The sequence below is a fragment of the Schistocerca piceifrons genome, chromosome 6 (genome assembly GCF_021461385.2).
Source record: "Schistocerca piceifrons isolate TAMUIC-IGC-003096 chromosome 6, iqSchPice1.1, whole genome shotgun sequence".
In the NCBI taxonomy this organism is placed as follows: domain Eukaryota; kingdom Metazoa; phylum Arthropoda; class Insecta; order Orthoptera; family Acrididae; genus Schistocerca; species Schistocerca piceifrons.
In genome coordinates this window covers 29,241,484-29,262,641 of record NC_060143.1, presented here as the reverse complement: position 1 = coordinate 29,262,641, position 21,158 = coordinate 29,241,484, and the positions used below count along the sequence as shown (strand labels likewise).

The 21,158-nt window shown below is 40.4% G+C and overlaps 1 protein-coding gene across 2 annotated transcripts in view; it reads left to right on the top strand.

Moving 5' to 3' along the window:
• Positions 1-21,158, top strand: part of LOC124802767 — a 146,853-nt gene that overhangs the window by 83,179 nt on the left and 42,516 nt on the right. For both annotated transcript variants that reach the window (XM_047263760.1, XM_047263759.1), the window contains exons 6-7: positions 5,461-5,734; positions 9,110-9,189. In XM_047263760.1, coding sequence (XP_047119716.1) covers positions 5,461-5,734; positions 9,110-9,189 — 354 coding nt within the window. The remainder of the gene's footprint in view (positions 1-5,460; positions 5,735-9,109; positions 9,190-21,158) is intronic.

The window sequence follows — 21,158 nt, the reverse complement described above, 5'->3', positions numbered from 1 at the left end:
TTGTATACATAATCCTTCCCTTTTTTCATGTCATTTAACAAAAAGTTTAGTTATGAAATACAAATTAAATATCTTATCCAGTGTGTTCATGCTGCTGTAATACTTAAACCTACACATTTTTAATGTAGTAGCTAACTCTTTGTTCAGTCTTGTGTAATTAAGATTGAACTGAGAGTGCCACAAGATTCACTGCTATATTATTGATTGGTTTAGCCTGCAACCTTTAAGTGTTGTGCACTGTTGCTACAACTTGGTGGTTGTAGTTGTAGAGTAGATATTGTCAATGTTATTGAGGTTTCAATCCTCTTTTTGTCATGTGCGTCATGATCCTAGGACATGTTGATGATGTGAATAAATCTCACCTAATAATTTCTTCTATTTCTACAGAACTATACTGGCCACAAGTGCAGTTGTACAGAAGGGATATCAGTAGTCAGCTGAGGTTTATGTTTCTCACCTAATAATTTCTTCCGTTTCTGCATAACTATACTGGCCTCAAGTGCAGTTGTACAGAAGGGATATCAGTAGTCAGCTGAGGTTTATGTTTCATCAGTTGTACAGTACTGTGTTCTCTCATACGTTGCAATAGTCTCTTCTTGCTTGACAGCCTTCAGTTATTCATAATGCACCCTCTTTGCCCCTTTGAGAAATACAAAATATCACATTCTTGCAATCTGAGTGTGTAGTTACCTTAGCATTTGACTTACTTGCTTTTGACCCAAAGCTGTAGAAGTTCAGCAATCACAGCTGCACAACTAGATGAGCAGTGACATCTTTTCAGTTATGTAGATACAGTATCATCACCGGTCTAACCATCAATTTAATTCTTATTATAGTAAAGGCTGTACTGTACTGTGATATTTGATGTCATCATTTATTGTCACTATTGATTCAGAAAAGATGGTACAGTTCTACTACTGACTGTTTTTAATGGGCATGATTATTATATTGAGGTATTTTAAAATGTAATATCACATGTAATAATTCATTTATCATCCATCATACTACAGATGGGAAAGTCTACAAAGATGTTTAAGTAGCTCATTATCTCTTGTAAGATGTTTGGCTCCTAGTGCCCCAATTTGATAATGTTAAAGAATCAAATCAACAAGGATAAACATGCAAGTCATAAATGTCTCAAAGGGCTTTAAAGTTTTTTTTTGATAACAACAATCACAAAACTTCAACATTTCCTTTTGCAGTTATGAGTTTGAGGTTGCGTTGTCCCTATTTGATTCAGTTTATTTTGTAAACAGTGCAGGAAAGTAGACATTGCTACTTACTGTAAAGAAGACACGCTAAGTTGCAGATCCTAGTTAACACTAACATAGAGCTTTCGGCCACAGCATTCATTAGCAAAAGAGAAACTAATACCATTCGTACACAAAACAACCACACCTTATGCACACGTGACTGCCATCTCCAGCATCTTGGACTGGAATGCAGCTATCACATGGGATGTAAGCAGCAATCTGGAGGGGGCGAGGAAGGGGAAAGAATACTAGTGTACATGTGAGAAGAGAGATGAACCATGTCTGGCAGAGTATGCAGGGACTAGAATGCCAACAGGCAGAACGTCAAGAGATCTTTGGACAGGGAGGTCGGGAAAAAAGGAGAGAAGTGAGGAAAGATGGGCGGTTGCATTAGCAGAGGGCAGCAGACAGTGTGTAGGATATGAGAATGGGTAGGAGATGATGTGACTGATGGGGTGGAAACTGTTGGGTGTAGTGTGTGAGGACAGTACATTAGTGCAGGATAAGTCTAGGGTTAATGTAGGAATGAAGAAAGAGTTGTAAGGAATACTTCCATCCATGCAGTTTGGAAAAGCTGGTGATGGAGCAGAGGGTACAGATGGCTCAGTAGTGAAGCAACCATTTAAATCAAGCAGGTTATGTTCAGTTGTCACCCAGTATCACCACGGACTGGAACAACTGAACCATATCCTTCATCAGGGCTTCGATTATCTATTGTTGTGGCCTGAAATGAGACATCCCACCTGAGATCCTTCCCACCACTCCTAAACTGGTGTTCCATTGCCCACTCAACCTCTACAACATCCTAGTCCATCCCAGTGCCACCTTCAACCCCAACCCTTTTCTCAAGGATTATAGCTCTATGGAAGACGCAGGTGTGAGACCTGCCCAACCCACCCACCTAGCATTTCCTATTCCAGACCTATCACAGGTACTCCTATCCCATCAGGGACTGGGTTACGTGTGAAAGCAGCCACGTCATTTATCAGGTCTGATGCAGCCATTATACAGCTTTTTATATTGGTATGACTACCAACCAACTGTTCACTAGGATGAACAGCCACTGCCAAACTGTGGCCAAGAGCAAAGTAGTCCAACGTGTAGCACGAACATAACATGGGTGATTTTAATGGCTCTTCAGTACCCGAGCCATATGGATTCTCCCCTCAACCACCAGCCTTTCTGAACTGCACAGATGGGAGTTATCCTTACAACACATTTTCCGCCCCCATAATTATCCCGGCCACAGCCTACAGTAACACACATTCCCACACCCTCAACTCATCGGTTTCTACCCCCTCTATTCTGTCATCTCCTACCAGCTCTCTTATCCCACCTCCTTCGTTTCCCACCCTCTGGCAATGCACCCGCCAACATTTCCCAGTTCCCCTCCTTATTTACTCCTTTTTTTCTGTCTCCCTGCCCTACAACTTCCTGATGCTGTGCCTGTTGGCTTCCTAGGCCCTGCATACTCTGCAAGACAGCGTTAGTCTCTCCCCACACGTGTGCTACTATCCCTTATCCTTCCTCGCCCCCTGCAGATTGCTGCTTGCATCCCACGTGATAGTTGCATTTTGGCCCAAGATGCTGGAGGTAGCATTCGTATGCATGAGATGTGCTTCTGTGTGTGTGTGAGTGGTGTGTATTTCTCTTTTACTGATAAAGGCTGTGGCTGAAAACTCTATGTAAGTGTCTTTTAAGTGTGCCTGTCTGCAGCGTAACTCGTCGTCTTATGGTAAGTAGCAATCTACGTTTTCCTATGTTGTTGATATTCGTACCTGGAGTTTCCATTGTTCAATTTATTGTATCATAGGTTGTAACAATTGCTTTATTAACCATATTTGATAGCTGAACCTGTAAGTTACGGGAGACAGTCGCGTGCAATAGATACTGAGCTATGTGATGGCTGATCACTCTTTTGTCTGTGAGAGCTTGCAATCTGCCACACAAATTACTTTAAAAGGTAGTAAACAGATCTTAACAACAAATAATCATAGAGGAAACCTAATACTTTTATGTTAACTGCCTTTGAGGTGACGATCGTACAGGATGTTTGTTCAACATGGAACACTGAAATTTGCAGGAATGCGTAATATTAATGTGCGTAGATTCACACTTAAGTAATTATTTTAAATAGAACAGCACTTTTCATCAAAGTGACATAATAAACTTTTAATGAATAACTTGAGAAGCATTGGAGATGCTTATGTACTGTGGTGGTAATATGTTTAGTGTTGATGTTATAAAAATCTTTCAGACAGGGATGAAAAAGTTTGTCACATAGCAATATGTAATCAGAAATTATGTAACGGGTCTCAGTTATGATCTATACCTCACTTTAATTAACATACTCAGATTTTGTCACACGCCACTTGTTTGGATTTGCGAAGTACCCAAGCCACCCCAGTTTTCTGGAGAAAAGTAGTAGTACTTTCACTTCACCTTTTAGTATCTTCTTCTCAACAGTAACAGAGACACCCAGCATCCATTACGAAATTTGGCTGGTTTGTGATTTATATATTAAAAACCAGTGTAAGTCCATAAATGATCTTTTGTTGAAATAAATACCAGCTTTTATCATTGTAAAAATCTTTGGTTTAAAACATTGAAACTATAAGGTGTTGATTTTTAAATACATAAACACATGAGATAAGCATTTGCTTCATAAATAACCAGTCTATTATTATTCAACATGCAGTTCCAATTATGTTATGACTTTTACATGTTTTGACAACGTGGCTTCCCTATTCAAAGTCCACTTTATGTTGTAGCACAAACAAAATAAGATTGTTACATGTTATGGCACAGGCCAAATAAAGTTGTTGCATTTCACGTGGTGGCGAGCTATGTCCAAGCCCCTTTAACAAATGTGAAGTGGCAGCTTACAATTTGTAGCTCTAAATGCTATAGGATCTTCTTCAGTTGTACGTATAGCCAGCAATATGTCTCTTGCAGCTTGCAGAGCCCCGTAACCCACAACACAATTGGCTTTTTACTCCACAATAAGTCAGAGCAAACCTCTTCTTCCTTAGCACACAGTTTATGTGCACGTTTTATTAAATAGTAGTGCCATTCGTCAGTTGTCAAAGACTGATTTTATCAGTGCTAGATTTTCACTATACACATGCACTGTGCTGGCACTAGTACTGACTTGTTAGACAATCTTTGTTCAAAAGCTCTCTCTTCTCATAAAGGGTGGGATACTGCTGCTCAGATTAATAAGAGGGAATCCCATTAACAGTTATTACTTACTTCTAAAGCCACATAATACACAATACGTAATTTTACACCTGTTTTAACACTGTAAGCTTTTTAACAAAATTGGCAGACAATAATATATTTAATTACTAGCTAATATAATTTAGTAAATTTGTAACTTAGATCGACCATTTGTTACATCTGCCATGAGGTGGCAACACAGTATGGCGATTTGTAACCCACCCGTTCTTACAACTGGATTGCATCATTGCAACAGCTAGATGGCATGAGGATCTACATTAGGCATGTCTCACACAGTACCTCTTTGTGTCAGCAGACCGCTGCTTCAGAGGTGCCAACTGTTACTTTTCAGTGTTATGATGTATAAAGACGAACTATTTACCTTACTGAAATTTAGTAATACTGTTAATAAAGATATTGTTTTGTGCTGTAATGATACCTGTTCAGTTTAAAGACAATGTGTGTGCATGTCCACTCAACATATCAAAAGTGATGCTGATGCTGCCTGCAAACCAGACTCTGAAATCTTGAATATTTTGTGCTTTATGGGTGTGAAAATTATCTCTGATGTAGCTGTAGATGAGAAAATTTAGGAGCATTTTGTCCAGGCAAGTTGTTTGTACAGTCAAGCATTGCCTGTCAAAGTTGTTAAACACAGCATGTGCATAATTTTATTATTCTATCATGTTTGTCAGTCATAGCTTCCTTATGGTCTAGACCTTTTTGGATACAGCCTTGATTTTGACAATATCGTGTATAGTTACTTTAGGTATCTGAAGTTCCTGTTTAGTTGACTTTCTTGGGCTATGATGGGATTTTTGACAGCTACCCTCACTGGCTTAATCTTAATGAATGAAACTGGGGCATTATGAGCCAGACTCTTTGTGTTTTACAAACAAAGAAGTGCAGGTATATCTTAGGTCACTTTGTGTTACAATAGTTTACTTAAAGAAATATCAGCGTTTCTTGACTTACATTACTTTTTCAGAATATCACCTGTGATGCTGGGAGTAATGCTAACAGGCTGTGGCAGCATCTAATGCTGTTGCATGATTGGGTGAAATCACTTAAAAGTATTCGTGTAAGTGGTGGTCATGATGTGGAACTTCCAGGTAGTGGCAATGTTATAGACAGATTGAATGATTTTGAATTCATGAATACTCCATCAAGGGGATCTGCACCCACCAATGTTTCTGATGCAGTGACAGATAATTCATCTGTTCCACTCGATGGAACAGACAAGCTATGGCTTATACTTTCAGGTAAAATTATTTTTATTTTTCCAAATTAAAAATAAAAGGTTTGAATGTAAATAATGTAGACAGAAATGTGTTTGATTGTTTATTTTAGCTTTTATTCATGACGCTTTGCTTACGCCTAGCCACTCTCATAATACCTGAACTAGATGATTGCAATCAACGATTGCTAAGAATAAGTTCTTGACCTGTTTTATGCCTATAGAACAGCCACAGAGCCACCCTCTGCACTGAGGTTTGTGGGCTGTTATCTGACGGTCGTGTGCGCAAGAGTTAATGCCTGGTCTATGGTCGCAAAATTTTACATTTTGACAATTACTGGTCATTGCAACTGCCCCCCCCCCCCCCCCCCTCCCTCCCCACCCCCAACCTTTCACATACTATGAAGTGATTTTGTATTCAGGCAAAACTATATCTAGCATGTCTTTGTGTATAGCAAATATCCAGCATTATCTAGGGTTGGTAGAGTAACACTTTGTATGTCCAAGAAACCCACAACTGCTTGTAGTATAAGAAGGGTACTTATGTAGATGCTGTTTTAAATTAATAGTTTACCACAGTTTCATGCCAGCTATATTGATCTAAAGTGAGTGACATTCTTTGCTGATCTCTGTTTTGATTCAGTTGTGTTTTCAAGATCCTATTACAAGATGTTAAATGGTTGTGTGATCTCAAGAGCTCTGGAGCAGATATGCAGTTGAGGCATATATATCCTCTCCTTCATCTCTTGAGTGCATTTTAAGTTATGTAGTGCACATGCCCAGCTGACAAACCAGTCCACTCCATCTTTCCACTGCTACAAAGGCTGCTGGTTACCAGGGAAAATAAAAATTTGGGCTAATAAATTGGTGCGTACAGCAGCCAAGAAAGGCCACACCATATATACTACTTCACAAAATGCTGTCCCCCTATGTGTAATGCTTTTACTGTTAATCAAAAGAAGGAAATGCAGTAATGCTAAGAATAGGGAAGTGATACAATAATGTCACTTTGAACTGAAATTCAAAAGGAAGTGAAAGCAAGTTTTAGTGAAATGGCTGCAGGGAAGTTGAGAAGAAATTTAAAAAGAAATGGCTGGTAGAAAAGCAGGTTAAGGATTCGGTAAAGTCAAAATAAATTTTGAAAAGTTGGAAACAGACATCAATATTAAGAATATGAAAGAAATTCCGTTGTTAAATGCAGAAGAAAGTGGATAGTGGAGAGAGGACATTGATAGCTTCCGTGAGGGGCTGGGGGGAATTGTCTCCTAGCATGATAGGAGGAATGGGTGGCATATGGGATACAGTATTAGTCAGTTTGACAGAACTTCGGATAATTTGAAAAAAGTAACATTCCTTGGGAATTTATAGTGCTATTGGAGGAAGTGACAGCTGAATAATTATTCATATTTGTGTAGAAGCTATGTGACTAGAGACCAACCATCAAACTTTCAGAATAATATCATCCACAATAATAAAGACACACAAATGTGGGAGCTGCTGATAAGCCTCGTGCATCAGAATTTGAGAATAATAATATGTGAAATAATGAAAAAGAAAATTGAGGATTTATTTCAACTTGAATAGTTTGGCTTTAGAAAACTTAAGATACCAGGGAAGTGGTTCATTCTGATAGTATAGTTGATACTGCCATTAATGCACAGGAATATTAAAGAAGGTAGTAAAATATTTTTGGTTAGCATGAGTGCCATGAGACAAATTATAGAATATCTAGGTAGACATTGCCGAATATTCAGCTCTGAGGACAGAGTTGTGGAACACAAGTGAGTAAAACTCAAAAGCACTGTACACTATGTTTAGACAAGTATGTACTGAGTAAGGTTGTGAGGTATGTGAAAGTGCTACTGTAGGTCAGTATTTATAGAAGAAAGTTACAGTGAAAGTGAAGAGAGCATCTGTAATGTAAGTGAAGTCAATCTTGTAGACAAACTGAAAGTGAAGCCAAAATGAATGTGAATAGAGTGATGCAAGAAGCATTCAGTGAATTTTGAAGTAAAATTTTGGCAAACAATCTGACTAAAAATCCTAAGGTGTTTTGATATCTCGTAAAGTCAGTAAGCAGATTAAAATTATCCATTTAGTTCCAGAATGAGATTTTCACTCTGCAGCGGAGTGTGCGCTGATATGAAACTTCCTGGCAGATTAAAACTGTGTGCCGGGTCGAGACTCAAACTTGGTACCTTTGCCTTTCGCGGGCAAGTGCTCTACCAACTGAGCTACCCAGGCACAACTCACGCCCTGTCCTCACAGCTTTACTTCTGCCAGTACCTCGTCTCCTACCTTCCTAACTTTACAGAAGCTCTCCTGCGAAGCGATGGAGGTCATATCCCTGTAAAAGACAGGTCCAACATCTGTCAGGTTCACCCAACTGGCAGATCCTACTGTATTCCTGTCACAGAATTATCTGAGCCCATCAGGGGAAAGGCCACATTTGAAAGCAGCAATTTCTGCTCAGAATTTTAAATGTGCATGACTACCAACATGTTGTCTATTAGAATGGACTGCTGCCGCCAAACTGTGGCAAGAGTGGAGTTGACCACCCAGTGGCAGAACATTCTGGAGTTCAGTGATTGCTTTGCAACCTGTGCCATATGGGTCCTAACCGCCACTACCCACTTTTCTGAATTATGTAGCAAAGATTTAAAAATCAGACTAACACAGGCATGATAATTCCATACAAAGAAAGAAGTCCGCTGGTATCCCCCTTAAGCCTTGCTTTTAAAAAGCAATTTCTGGGGATGTACACGTGAATACAGCATTATATGTGAAAAGAAGAGAATCAGTATCTGCGGTGTGGTGTTACAAAAAGGGCCAAAAATTAAGTAGAAAACACCAAATGGAAGGAACAAGACGATAGGATACAATTTAAAACATCAGGTAATAACTTTGTGTACTAGAGGGAGCTATAAATACATAAAAGGCAAAAAACTACACTGGAAGGCAGCTTGGACTAAATGCAACAAATAATTTAGAATGCTAGATACAGTCCTAGTCTGAGATACACATTTTGGTACACTGGAGAAGAAATTATGGAGGACAGTGTTAAACCAGTCAATACAGAAATCGTAAGAGAAGAAAGGACACCTCTTTTCAGTGGCCTCATTTTTGTGTCCATTTAACCATGTTCTCATTTGCTTGGTCGATGAAATCCGCATGGAGGTATCAAAGTTGTATGTTCTTGTATGGTGTTATAAACACTATTTTCGGTTGATGAGAGTTGGGGGGGGGGGGGGAGGAGAGAGAGAGAGAGAGAGAGAGAGAGAGAGAGAGAGAGAGAGAGAGAGAGAGAGAGCGCATCATTAACTCAGTAGTATATATTTTTTAATATTCATAGGAACAGCTATTGTTTTTTATTCAAGGATATTTACTTTTTAACTTTCAGACTGCAGTAACCAGATTGAGCTCAAACAATGTTTCAGTATCTTCTTTGGGTGTGTCCTTTCCAAGAAAATAAATCCATATGTAAGTTATATGTTTTATATATTTATTTTGTTCACTTATTGCCTTTTATTTGTTTCTAATTACAGTATAAACCGAGATTGCTATCTAGTTACGTGATTATTTTAGTTGGTTATCTACAAACCATTTGCTATATTTACATACCAGCTTAACACAACAGTGAATTGTAAATAAAAGTTAAACATGCAGGCATATAATTACTTACAGTCTAGTTAATTCCAAAATCACTGCTACTGTACTTATTCATATCTTGTCAAGTGTCACTGTACACACCATACTCACATCCTTTCGGTGGACTTTGGCAGGATGATGATACCTCATCTCTCTGTTACATTCATTTTGTGTGTTCCCATTTCTCTATCTGAAAGAGGGTCAGTGCACTTCCAAAGTGAAGACATTGAGCTCAAAATCATCGCAGATATTGAACACATAATTTTCCAGTACCAGACGAAATAAGTATGTTGTGAAATGATAGATGTTTAATTTGTACTTATCCTTTTTTTAACAACACCTAGTATGTGTAGTTCAAATGATAATTGAGTGTGTAGTATGTTTTATCTAAAAGAACTGCTTTAATCCTTTTTTAACGTGTTGATATTGTCTCACTCTTCCATTACCATAGACTCTTTACCGTGCAATTTAATTCCATGGGCAAAAACAGTTTTTAATTTTTTATTTGTGTTTTCTTAAGAAATTTTGCTCTGTTTTCACGATTGTGAAAAGAACTGTTAGTATGACAAATTACTGATAGTGATGTTAATTTCCTGAACCAGGAAACAGAGTATGTACTAGCGTGCGGGTGTGTAACACTCACTGCATCCATGACATTCAAAAAGCCACACCTGTCTCCCAACTCATGTGCCTCAGGGACTTCAGTCTTTGTACAGGTTTGGTGATCCTGGGTTTCCCGAGCTTGGGATTGGGAAATGCCACCAGTTGTCAGTAACGCTACACTCTGGGCATGCTTCAGCGACCATTGCGTGGTGAAATGGTAGAACACAGTGTGTGTCAGCAAATTGGAGTCTTGACTTGACTGCCTGGGTTGCAAGGAAGGTACACACCTCTATTTAAAAAAAGGCCTCAATCTTAAGGTATGCTGTGTACCAATAAGATGCGTGGCTGTTGAAGTAGAACAGTCATTAGCGGGAACCTGTCGCACCTCCGTTCTGAAAGGCTTACCTAGGCAATGGGACTCTTGTCTGGGTGGGTGAATGATTCCCTATCATTTTTTGGGACCAAAATGGCTCAGAATAACAACAAAATTCGAACTCTCAGTGGAAGAGGTGGGCCACTGGAATGTTTACCTACCCACTCCACAAAGAGACTTCTGGTGGGCAGCCCACTGGACACATCAGTGTTGAACAACAGCAACAGAACAATGCCAGAGCATAGTAATGAATTCATTGTCATGAATAGGGAGGAGGGAACATTAGAGAGAATATCTTCATTCTATGTACAGAAAATAGTGGAGCTCCTAAGTCTATTAAGATTGCAGAATGGTAGCCTTCTAATAGAGACAATGATGTCCAGTTGAGTGCCTAAGTTGCTGCAAAGGAAAAAAAAACTTGGGGAATATCTTATCATTGTTGAAATGCAAGACGTCCTCACTTACAGCAAAGGCACTGTGTCAAGAAGTAACACTATTTGTCTGGACCCAAGTGAACGTTTAGTGCAATGGGAAAGTAAAAGTATAATAAAGTGAGAAATGTGGTGAAATGGATAGATGGTGAATTAGGAAAAAAAACAACTATCCTAATCCTTTCCTATAATTCAACCACATTACCTGAATATTTCAAGGTTGATTTCATACATTTTAGTCTACCTGTATGTCCCCAATCTGATGCATTTCTTTCAGTGCCAGACATTTTGGGCACACCATCCTAGCATGTAAAGGTAAGCAAACCTGTGGAAGATGTGGTTTAGATACTCTTGATCCAGGGCTTGCCATGCACACTACCTCCCTGTCGTGTTAATTGCTCAGGTGCTTATCCAGTCTTGGTCAAGAGCTTTGGGTCACCAGGAGGCTCCATAGCCTTGAAAATCTTACTTGCTTCCAGCAGTTGCAGTCTTGTTCTGTCATTGTCAAACAAACAGTTGCCAAGTTGGATGCCTCAATGTAAATGGCCAATGTATGTGCTGGGACATCTGCCAGCATGCAGCAACAAGTAGCAAAGTTTGATGCCTCAACACAAACTGCCAATGCAGATGTTAGCACACCCACGTGTGCTTGTAGCTGCACCTGTAAAGTCACTGCTGCAGTTATTAGCTTGGCAGACAAACCAGTGTTAAGTTCTGTTGAGTTCCAAGAAAAAGCTGGTGACTTTCGCTCCAAAATTGAAGTCTTGTTACAAGATATCTATGTCTACTTCTTTCATCACGTAAATTTATGGCACACCTGACTTGGGTGAATACGAGATCTTATTTGTCCAAGCAATGCTTTACATGAAAATGTTAATTACTTCAGTATTTTGTAAATGTTCGTAGCATGTTTTTACTGTAACCTTATTATTTGATACATTTATTACTTCTGCACCAGTATTTGAAATATACCAGTAACAGTAATTGTTTACATTACTTGGGAAATTTGAAAATCTTTACAGTAGAGTATTCATGCAAATTTATTGATATAACAGAGTAAGATGACTAAGTACATCCCAAACTATTGGTTTTATATAGATAACATTGATACAAAAGAGAGAAAGCTGAATATACTTCATATCTGCAGTTAGTTAGATGGGTACTGGCAGTCTGTGGTAGAGCTGAGATCAATATGGTTCTTAATGTATTTTTCCATTCTGCTACATTAGTGTCCATTCAGAATATATCAAGGACTGACAGTTCGGGTTCAATACCTGCCATATTGAACAATGGTGTCCTCCAAATAGCAGACTAGACTTTTCGCCTACAACTTCGAGCATTGTAAGTGCCCTATCTCCATGTAGGAACTAAAGTTGCATTAACAGATGTGCATGAGAGTGCTCCAGCACCCAATTGGATTCAATATGGCATGCTATGACACCTAAGCATGGAGGTGAAAGAAGTTGTCCTATGCCTCTGGGACAAAATATGGACTGAAGGCTACTATCCAGATCAGTGGTGGGAGATAGTTCTGATACCACTTCTCAAGCCAGGGAAGGACAAGTCTCCAGATAGCTAAAAAAGTGTTAAGCTCATTAGCTGCATAGGATAGACTCTTGAATGGATGCTAAACTGATGCTCAATGTTGGCTTGTGACATTGAGAGATTGCTCAGCTGTTTCCAATTTGGGTTTCAGAAATACCAGTTCATGCTTGACAGTCCCCTCCAGTTAGAGGGTGTGATAAGTCGTTCCTACACAAACAGCTCTTCTTCAATCTGGAGGAAGCATATGGCACCACCTGGAGACACAATATTGTCCTTTGACTGCACGAATGGGGATCTCGTGGATGTCTCACTATCTTGCTGCAGTCCTTCTTCGCTGTGTGATACTTGTGGTGTGTGGCTCAGCTAGTCCTACTTGGCATCAGACTTTGCTACAGGAGCTTATCAAACTACTCCCATTTCTTGCCTGTGTGCAGAGGCTGGTGTAACACCTTTTAACATCCACGACAAACTCCTCATGGATTGACCTGTATACAAATGTGAGGTCCATCTCTGAGCATCTTATTGGTATTGCGGCTGAACAATTCGTACAACAAAGTTTGAGTAGTCACCAGGCAACTAAGCTTTTTCTTTCCTGTTTGGTGTAGTAGCCATACCAATTCTTAAACAGGGTTGGAGCACATACTCTCCTTGGATGACTGACAGGCCTGCTCTTAACTTGGACATGATGGAGCACAAGAATGCCCCTACTCTGCCTATATTTGTAAGGGTTTTTAATGCCTTTTATTGGAGTGTCACAAGCACATGGTGAATTTTGCTGATGGTCCAAAGCAAGGGGAAAATGTTAGGTGTTCTGTTATCTTTTCAGGTTTTGTCACTAAAAATCCACCTACCCAGTCACATCTTGGTGTACTATGCAGAACTGTGGGTGGTCAAGAGGGCTCTGCAACACATGAGACTCTAGTGGAGGGAAATTTCTTGTCTTTAGGGCTCTCTTAGGCTCTGAAGACTAGTCAGCAAATGTTCCCAGCAGATAGGATAGTTCAGATGGTCCAGGACCACTATCCACCTCCTGCACAGGAAGCAGAAAAAGATGGCCTCCTGCTGGGGTCCTGGACACATGGGATTCAAGGGGACTGACGAAGCTGACAGAGCAGTTGGATGACTGGAAAAGATAGTACCTGGAAGTGGCCAGCAACAAGCTGTGATCACTCAAACCAGCTTTTCGACCATGGCACACTTCTTTTCAATCTCTGAGAAGGGACGAAGTGGTCCTCACTCGCCTTTGTATCAGATTCTGCCAAGTGAAGCTTGCTTATGTCTTGCGGTGTGAAGATCCACTGGAATGCAGTGTTTTTGGTGTCACATTCATGGTGCATCATGTTTTAACATAGTATATTTTTTGTGCTGGTGGGAGGGAATACTTTGGTCTACCGAGGGACTTATCATCGTGTTTGTTTCCGCACATGCTGGTGTGGTGTTGGTGTGTCAGTTTGTCCGCCCCCTAACACCTTCAGATTGCTTATCTTCGTCAAATAAAAAATTGCATATTCCCAGAAGTCTCAATGTCCAATTATCGTATCATTAATTGTAAGAGTTGATCACTTTCTAAGGATTTAGATAATGTACGATACTTACTTGACTGAAGTCAAATAGTAAACATTAAGTCTTAATAAAATTGTGCCAGAAAGCCCTCTCCCCCGAACCATAATTTTAAGTATGCTTGTGGTTAAAACCTTTTTCAGAGACTTGGACTATGGGTCACACGGCAGCTTATTGTCGTCCTTCCTGACACACACACACACACACACACACACACACACACACACACACACAGTGCTAAATTCCACAAGGAGAACAAGGATAAAAGAAGAAAGAGGGGGGAAAAAAACTAAAAGTGAATCTGGGAGTGATGGCCTCAGCTGCACACGACGTCCCCCCTTCCCCCATCCCGCACCAAACCACAAGCATTTACATTGTGTGTGTCCTCATTACTACTCTTTAACAGTTTTGTCCCCACAGTCCAGTCAAAGAGTAATTATTAAAATAGTTTAATTTTAACAATAACATTTCTTCATCTGTATTATCGGACTGTCGAATAAAAGTTTTTGGTTGTTTCAAAACTAGAAGACAATAATAATACTCATCTGGATATTTTAAAGAAATTCAAATGAGTGGGCAGCAACTGTTTTCAGATGCAAATTCACCATCTACTGCATTTTCCTTGATTCATTTAACAAAATCAACAGCAGCATCAAGCTTCAACATTTTGTTTTCGTTTACCTCACTAGCATACTTACCCCAGAATCCTCAAGATTTTTTCTCATCAGCAGTACTCATATTACCATTATCTTCACCTTGTCCCCCAATCCCCCATCCTCCACCATTGCATCATCCTTGCAGTCTCATTTAGCCCAACACTATCATTCACTAACCTGTCATCTTTCTCTTCAAACAATCCCCCAATTCGGAACTGGTGTACAAATCGCATATAGCCTCTGTTGGCAAATCTGGATTCTCTACTTCTTTGAACATACTTTTTTCCTTAGTGGATCAATGTTGCACTTAGTATCCTATTTTTTTTTTTTATTTTAACTTACATGATCCATTTGATGATCTACTTGTGTGCTTTGAGCTGTTTTAATTGTTATGCCTATTTGAATTCTTGCAAAATTTAGAGGTCCAATTGTAATTTGATCTGCTCACCCCAGAACTGCGGACCCTCATTGAGGTGACCCAATGTTTCCACTTGGTTTGCCTGCCATCCTACCTCCAGTCTGTTTGCATCATTTCCGTTATCAACATTTCTTTCCCAACTTCTATTCCATGTTTCCATCGTAATCTCTTGCCCTATCATCCTGATTTTTCATGTCAAAAGTTCCCACGAACCTTTCTTCTAGAATTCTCCCTACTGGAACTAGAGTTCCAACCTTCATGGTGGTAAGTCTCGTGACTAATGTTTTGTGAATGATTCCTCTCCATAGTCCTCTCTGATTTGTCTTCCCCCTGCAGGTCCAGGGGTTAGAATAGGCCCGAGGTATTCCTGCCTGTCGTAAGAGGCGACTAAAAGGAGTCTTGCACATTTCAGCCTTTATGTGATGGTCCCCTATTGTTCAAAATTTTCCCAAAGAGTGAGACAACAGGGGAAGGGCGCCTTACATGGTGCATTGTATCCGTCATGCGCTGAGACCTATCACATCCTTCGTTAACATGGATCTGCACTTCTCCTTGTTCTCAAACTGTTGGGCGAGGTCACCCTCCTGGGTGCATATTTTTACATCTATTAGCCAGTATCGTTTTCTGCACTGACAATGGACTTGTTTCCTTGGTTGCACCTGATATCCAGCACAGTAGCTAGTCCATTGTGGTACCCTGTTGGTTGTAGCCCCCTGACCACACACTGATCGTTCTGCTGATGCCTTCACTGTTAACTCCCCACGTATGCCGAGGAGCAGATGCCGTGACCCTGGGGCATCGGGACTACCGGCAATGACCATCCTGCCAGGTGGCCTTTGATGTGTCTGGGTGTCGCCCATAGGGAGGGCCCCTGGTCGGAGGGGGTGGCATCAGAGCGGATGACACATTATGAAACGTTGTACATCATCTCTTGCAGGTAATCAAACACCAGCAGTCCCTAAGCATTCACAGGCTCAATTCAACGCACAGAAGTACGACCTCCAATCACTCCCCTCCCTGGCCATACCGTGGGAGGAACATCAGGCTAAGGATGGCAGCGGCTTTTATTCACCCTGGCACCTTGTATCTTAGAGAGCTGATGGAGAATCTTTCATGACAATGAAGCCTCAGTTTTTTGTTGAGCATTTAGAGGACAAGTTTGGGGAGGTGGAGGGATTGTCCAACATGAGATCTGGGTCAGTCTTGATCAAAACAGCATCCTCTGCCCAGTCACGGGCAGTACTCGCTTGACAAGCTGGGGAATGTTTCTGTTACCATCACGCCCCATAAGAACTTAAATATGGTCCAGGGTATCATATTTCACACGGACCTTCTTTTGCAGTTGACGATGAGCGTGTCCACCGGGGTTTGAGGGATAATAAATTTGCCACTGGTGCCTTCATCTTGGGCTTCGAGGGTGATACATTACCTGAGAAAGTCAAGGTGATGGTCTACTGCTGTAAAACGTTTTCCTCAGCTGTCACCATTGAATCTCCACCATACGGGAACATCGATGTGATGGTTGAGCAGGTTACAACAACAATTCTTTCTGTGGCAGAAAATGCGATAACTCGCTCTTTAGGGTGCCCGCGGTGAAAGGCAGTCTCTTCGTGGTTGCTGCAAGTCGCTGAAGAAATTAAGGAGCATCAGCGAGCTCTACAGCGGCATAAGCGGCACCTTTCCTTGGAGCACCTCACAGCCTTTAAATGGCTTTGTGTCCTCGTTCGCCAACTTGCCAAACGATGGAAGCAGGAGTGTTGGGGGGGAGGGGGGGGGGAGAGATATGTCTTGACCATTGGGTGCCATATGTCACGTTCTCAAGTCTGAGCAAGGATCAAACTTGTTTTTGGGTACCAGACCCCAACAAGTGTTCCCGGTGTTAACATAAATGGCATGTAATCTACCGACGCAATCGTGATTGCCAAGCCCTTTGCTTGAGCCTCTGAGTCGACCAGTGCTACCCTTGTCATCCTTTGGTAGTGACCATCCAGGAGTCCATCTATGCACTGGAACGGTCCAGTCGTTCAGTGGTGTTTGTCTGGACCCCAGGTCACGTTGGAATCCCAGACAATGAACTTGCCGACAGCCTGCCCAAACAGACTACACGGAATCTGCTTATGGAGATAGGCTTCTCTGCAATTGACCTGTGTTCAGTACTACGCTGCAAGGTTTTGTGGCTTTGGGAGACAGAATGCCATAACCTCAGTACACACAACAAACTGCGGGCTATTAAGGAGACTACGAATGTGTGGAAGACCTCCACCTGGGCCTCTCGCAGGGACTCTGTGGTTCTTTGACAGCTCCGCATTGGCCACGCTTTGGTGACATGGCTATCTCCAGCACCATGATGACCCACCACAGTGTCGGTGTGGCATCCGGCTGACAGTGGCCCATATCCGTCTAAGTCTGCCCTGCGATAGACTCTCCAGTTACCGGACTCATTGCCATTAATTTTAGCTGACCATGCCTCCTCGGATAATTTAGTTTTATGTCTTATATGCGACGGTGGGTTTTATCATTCTATATAATTTTTCGTGCATGTCCTTGTCCCTTTGTGTTCTCCATTCTAATGCTTTTAGGCTGGATGTTTTAATGTGTCGCAGAGTGGCTGGCTTTTCCTTTTTATTCTCGTGGTTGGCCAGCCAGGGTTGTCTGCTCTCGTTTTCATCCCTTCTACCTGTTTCTTGCTTCTCTCTGTGGTTTTCTTTTCCTGTTTTGCCCGTAGTAGTGTTGGTTGTTCTTCTGTCATTCTTCTGGTTCTTCCATTCTCCTGTTATTGTGCTGTACGTCTCCTTTCTTTTATTCTTTCCCACGTGTAATTACTTTACTGGGAACAAGGGACCGATGACTTCACCGCCCCCCCCCCCCCCCCCACTCCTTTAAACCAACCAACCAATTTGTCTACATATTTCGGAAACTGATGAAGTGATTTGTCTGGCCCATGAACTAGATACCAATGTAGTTTTTTAGCCAACCTTCTTTTGATTGTATCCGAGTCATTTCATCAGAAGGTTTATGTCAATGTGCTTATCTCCTTAAATGGTTTCTGCAGAAATCTTTCACTGTTTTTCTCCCTCTAAAAAACAAGGCCATTCAAAAATTCACTCTTAATTCTAGCTTGCTCAGACTTGAACCAAAACTTATTGAAGAAACTGTTCTTAAAATCACTAAAGATTTGCCACTCATCACATTTTTGAGTGACCCTGACAATGCCTCCCCTCCAAGAAACCATTTCGACAAACTTAAGTCATCTGACATACCAGGTGCTATACACATGTAAGTTTTTGATACAAATTTTCCCGAATTTAATTTACTTTTTTATATAATACGTTCAATTTATTTGTAACAGTTTGCTGTACCCTGTTTATTTTTGAACCTAATTTGGTTATTTTTCCCTCTGTTTAAATTATTAGCCTTCTCCTCTATTGCTTTATGTATAGATTGTAATTTTTCAATGTTGTTTCCCGGCTTTGAACTCTTTCACAAAAATCATGCAAATTGGTGCATGCAGACATTTTTTTTAGTGATAAACTTCCATTCAATGGAGCATTCGAGGCAATGGCTGTTAACATACAGATGATGACTGTGATTTAACTTACTGTGTTGCCCATATCACTTCAAACATGGAGGTAACATATCAGGAGATAGTTGACCTGATGTGTCGGCTAACTTCACATTGTCCCATTCTGGGCAAATTGAATGCCCCAAACCGTTTTGAGGTTGTGATACATCTAACAGAGGTGCTATAATGGAACACCATGACATACGTTTACTAAGCAGTGGCACACTAGATCCATGTGGCACACGGGACATATATGCCAAAGGTCTGTAATGGAGGCTACATGACGACTTGTATGAGAGTAATAATTTCTAGATTGTCATGACATTTCCACATTATTACTCAACCAGTGATCATCCATCAAGAAAGCCAAGTGACATTATTTCAGCCCTGTGCTGCCATCCAAAGGGGCGGGAATAAAAGCAGAGAATATCTCTTCCGAAACCTGTCCCACTGTGGAACATCTCATTAGAAATCTGCCCCACCATGGAACATTCCACCAAAAACCACTCCCACTGTGGCCACAGGAAAGCCTAAGACAACCAGAGATCAAACAGGAGGGAGCTCCTGAAAAGTTTCCAAATGAAAAAGGGCTTTTCTTAGGCTGGGATCAAATACTTAACCTACGTTGACAGCTTCAATGAGTTGATCTTGTTGCAGTTCCTTTATAAAATAAAAAGAACAGATCAACATCCAGGCGGTACAAATACAGACCAAGTGGGTTGTAATGCTCACTTAATTCATGCCACAATTTGTTTTGAGCTTCAGTTATGTTTATTTCAGAGTAAAACTATACAAAGTTGGCACAGTGTGCATCATTTAGAATCGATTACGTGTTAACTGATCGATCCAAAACTGGGCGTACAACAGTAGCTCCACATGGGCCCTACATAGGTTTTGCTACAATGATGTAACTGTTAAAAACAGATAGCAGTACATTAAATAACACTAATCATAAAATAAAGTTACATTATGTAATACATGAAATTTGCAACAAAGCAGTTTCATACAGAATGAAAACAATCGGGTAAATAATTCGAACAATACATATTAAATTTTAGTGGATTATTCATAAAATAGAGAATATCAATTCTTTATAGCTTCAAAATTGTAATTCATTTTATTAAAGTAATGTTTTCAAAATTGAATCTGGTGGACAGGATATGTTTTTCATTTTCATAGCTACACTCGTATTTTAATTAGATTCTGTTCTGTGTTTCTTAATCACATTAATTTTAAGCTATATATTGACAACAATGATTAACACTTATTTTTTTATTTTAATTACTTTCAAATTACTTCTTTTTTAAATATGTTATCAATTATGATGTAGCAGACATATGTAAATTTCAAGGGACTAGAATTGCAGCATCTACCTGAGACATAATGAAAACATTGTGCAGGTTGTTGTTGTTGTTGTGGTCTTCAGTCGTGAGACTGGTTTGATGCAGCTCTCCATGCTACTCTACCCTGTGCAAGCTGCTTCATCTCCCAGTACGTACTGCAGCCTACATCCTTCTGAATCTGCTTAGTGTATTCATCTCTCGGTCTCCCTCTACAATTTTTACCCTCCAACGCTGCCCTCCAATACTAAATTGGTGATCCCTTGATGCCTCAGAACATGTCCTACCAACTGAACCCTTCTTGTAGTCAAGTTGTGCCACAAATTTTTCTCCTCTCCAATTCTATTCAATACCTCATCATTAGTTATGTGATCTACCCATCTAATCTTCAGCATTCTTCTGTAACACCACATTTTGAATGCTTCTATTCTCTTGTCCAAACTATATATCGTCCATGTTTCACCTCCATGCATGGCTACACTCCATACAAATACTTTCAGAAATGACTTCCAGACACTTAAATCTATACTCGATGTTAACAAATTTATCTTCTTCAGAAATACTTTCCTTGCCATTGCCGGTCTACATTTTATATCCTCTCCACTTCGACCCTCATCAGTTATTTTGCTCCCCAAATAGCAAAACTCCTTTACTACTTTAAGCATCTCATTTCCTAATCTAATTCCCTCAGCATCGCTCGACTCAATTTGACTACATTCCATTATCCTCATTTTGCTTTTGTTGATGTTCATCTTATATCCTCCTTTCAATACCCTGTCCATTCCGTTCAACTGCTCTTCCAAGTCCTTTACTGTCCTTGACAGAATTCAATGTCATCGGCGAGCCTCGAAGTTTTTATTTCTCTCCATGGATTTTAATACCTACTCCGAATTTTCCTTTTGTTTTCTTTAGTGCTTGCTCAAGATACAGAATGAATAACATCGGGGAGAGGCTACAACCCTGTCTCACTCCCTTCCCAACCATTGCTTCCCTTTCATACCCCTCGACTCTTATAACTGCCATCTGGTTTTTGTACAAACTGTAAATAGCCTTTTGCTCCCTATATTTTACCCCTGCCTCCTTCAGAATTTGAAAGAGAGTATTCCGGTCAACATTGTCAAAAGCATTTCTCTAAGTCTACAAATGCTAGAAACGTAGGTTAGCTTTTTCTTAATCTAGCTTCTAAGATAAGCCGCAGGGTCAGTATTGCCTCCTGTGTTCCAATATTTCTACAGAATCCAAACTGATCTTCCCCAAGGGCGGCTTCTACCAGTTTTTCCATTCGCCTGTAAAGACTTCGTGTTAGTATTTTG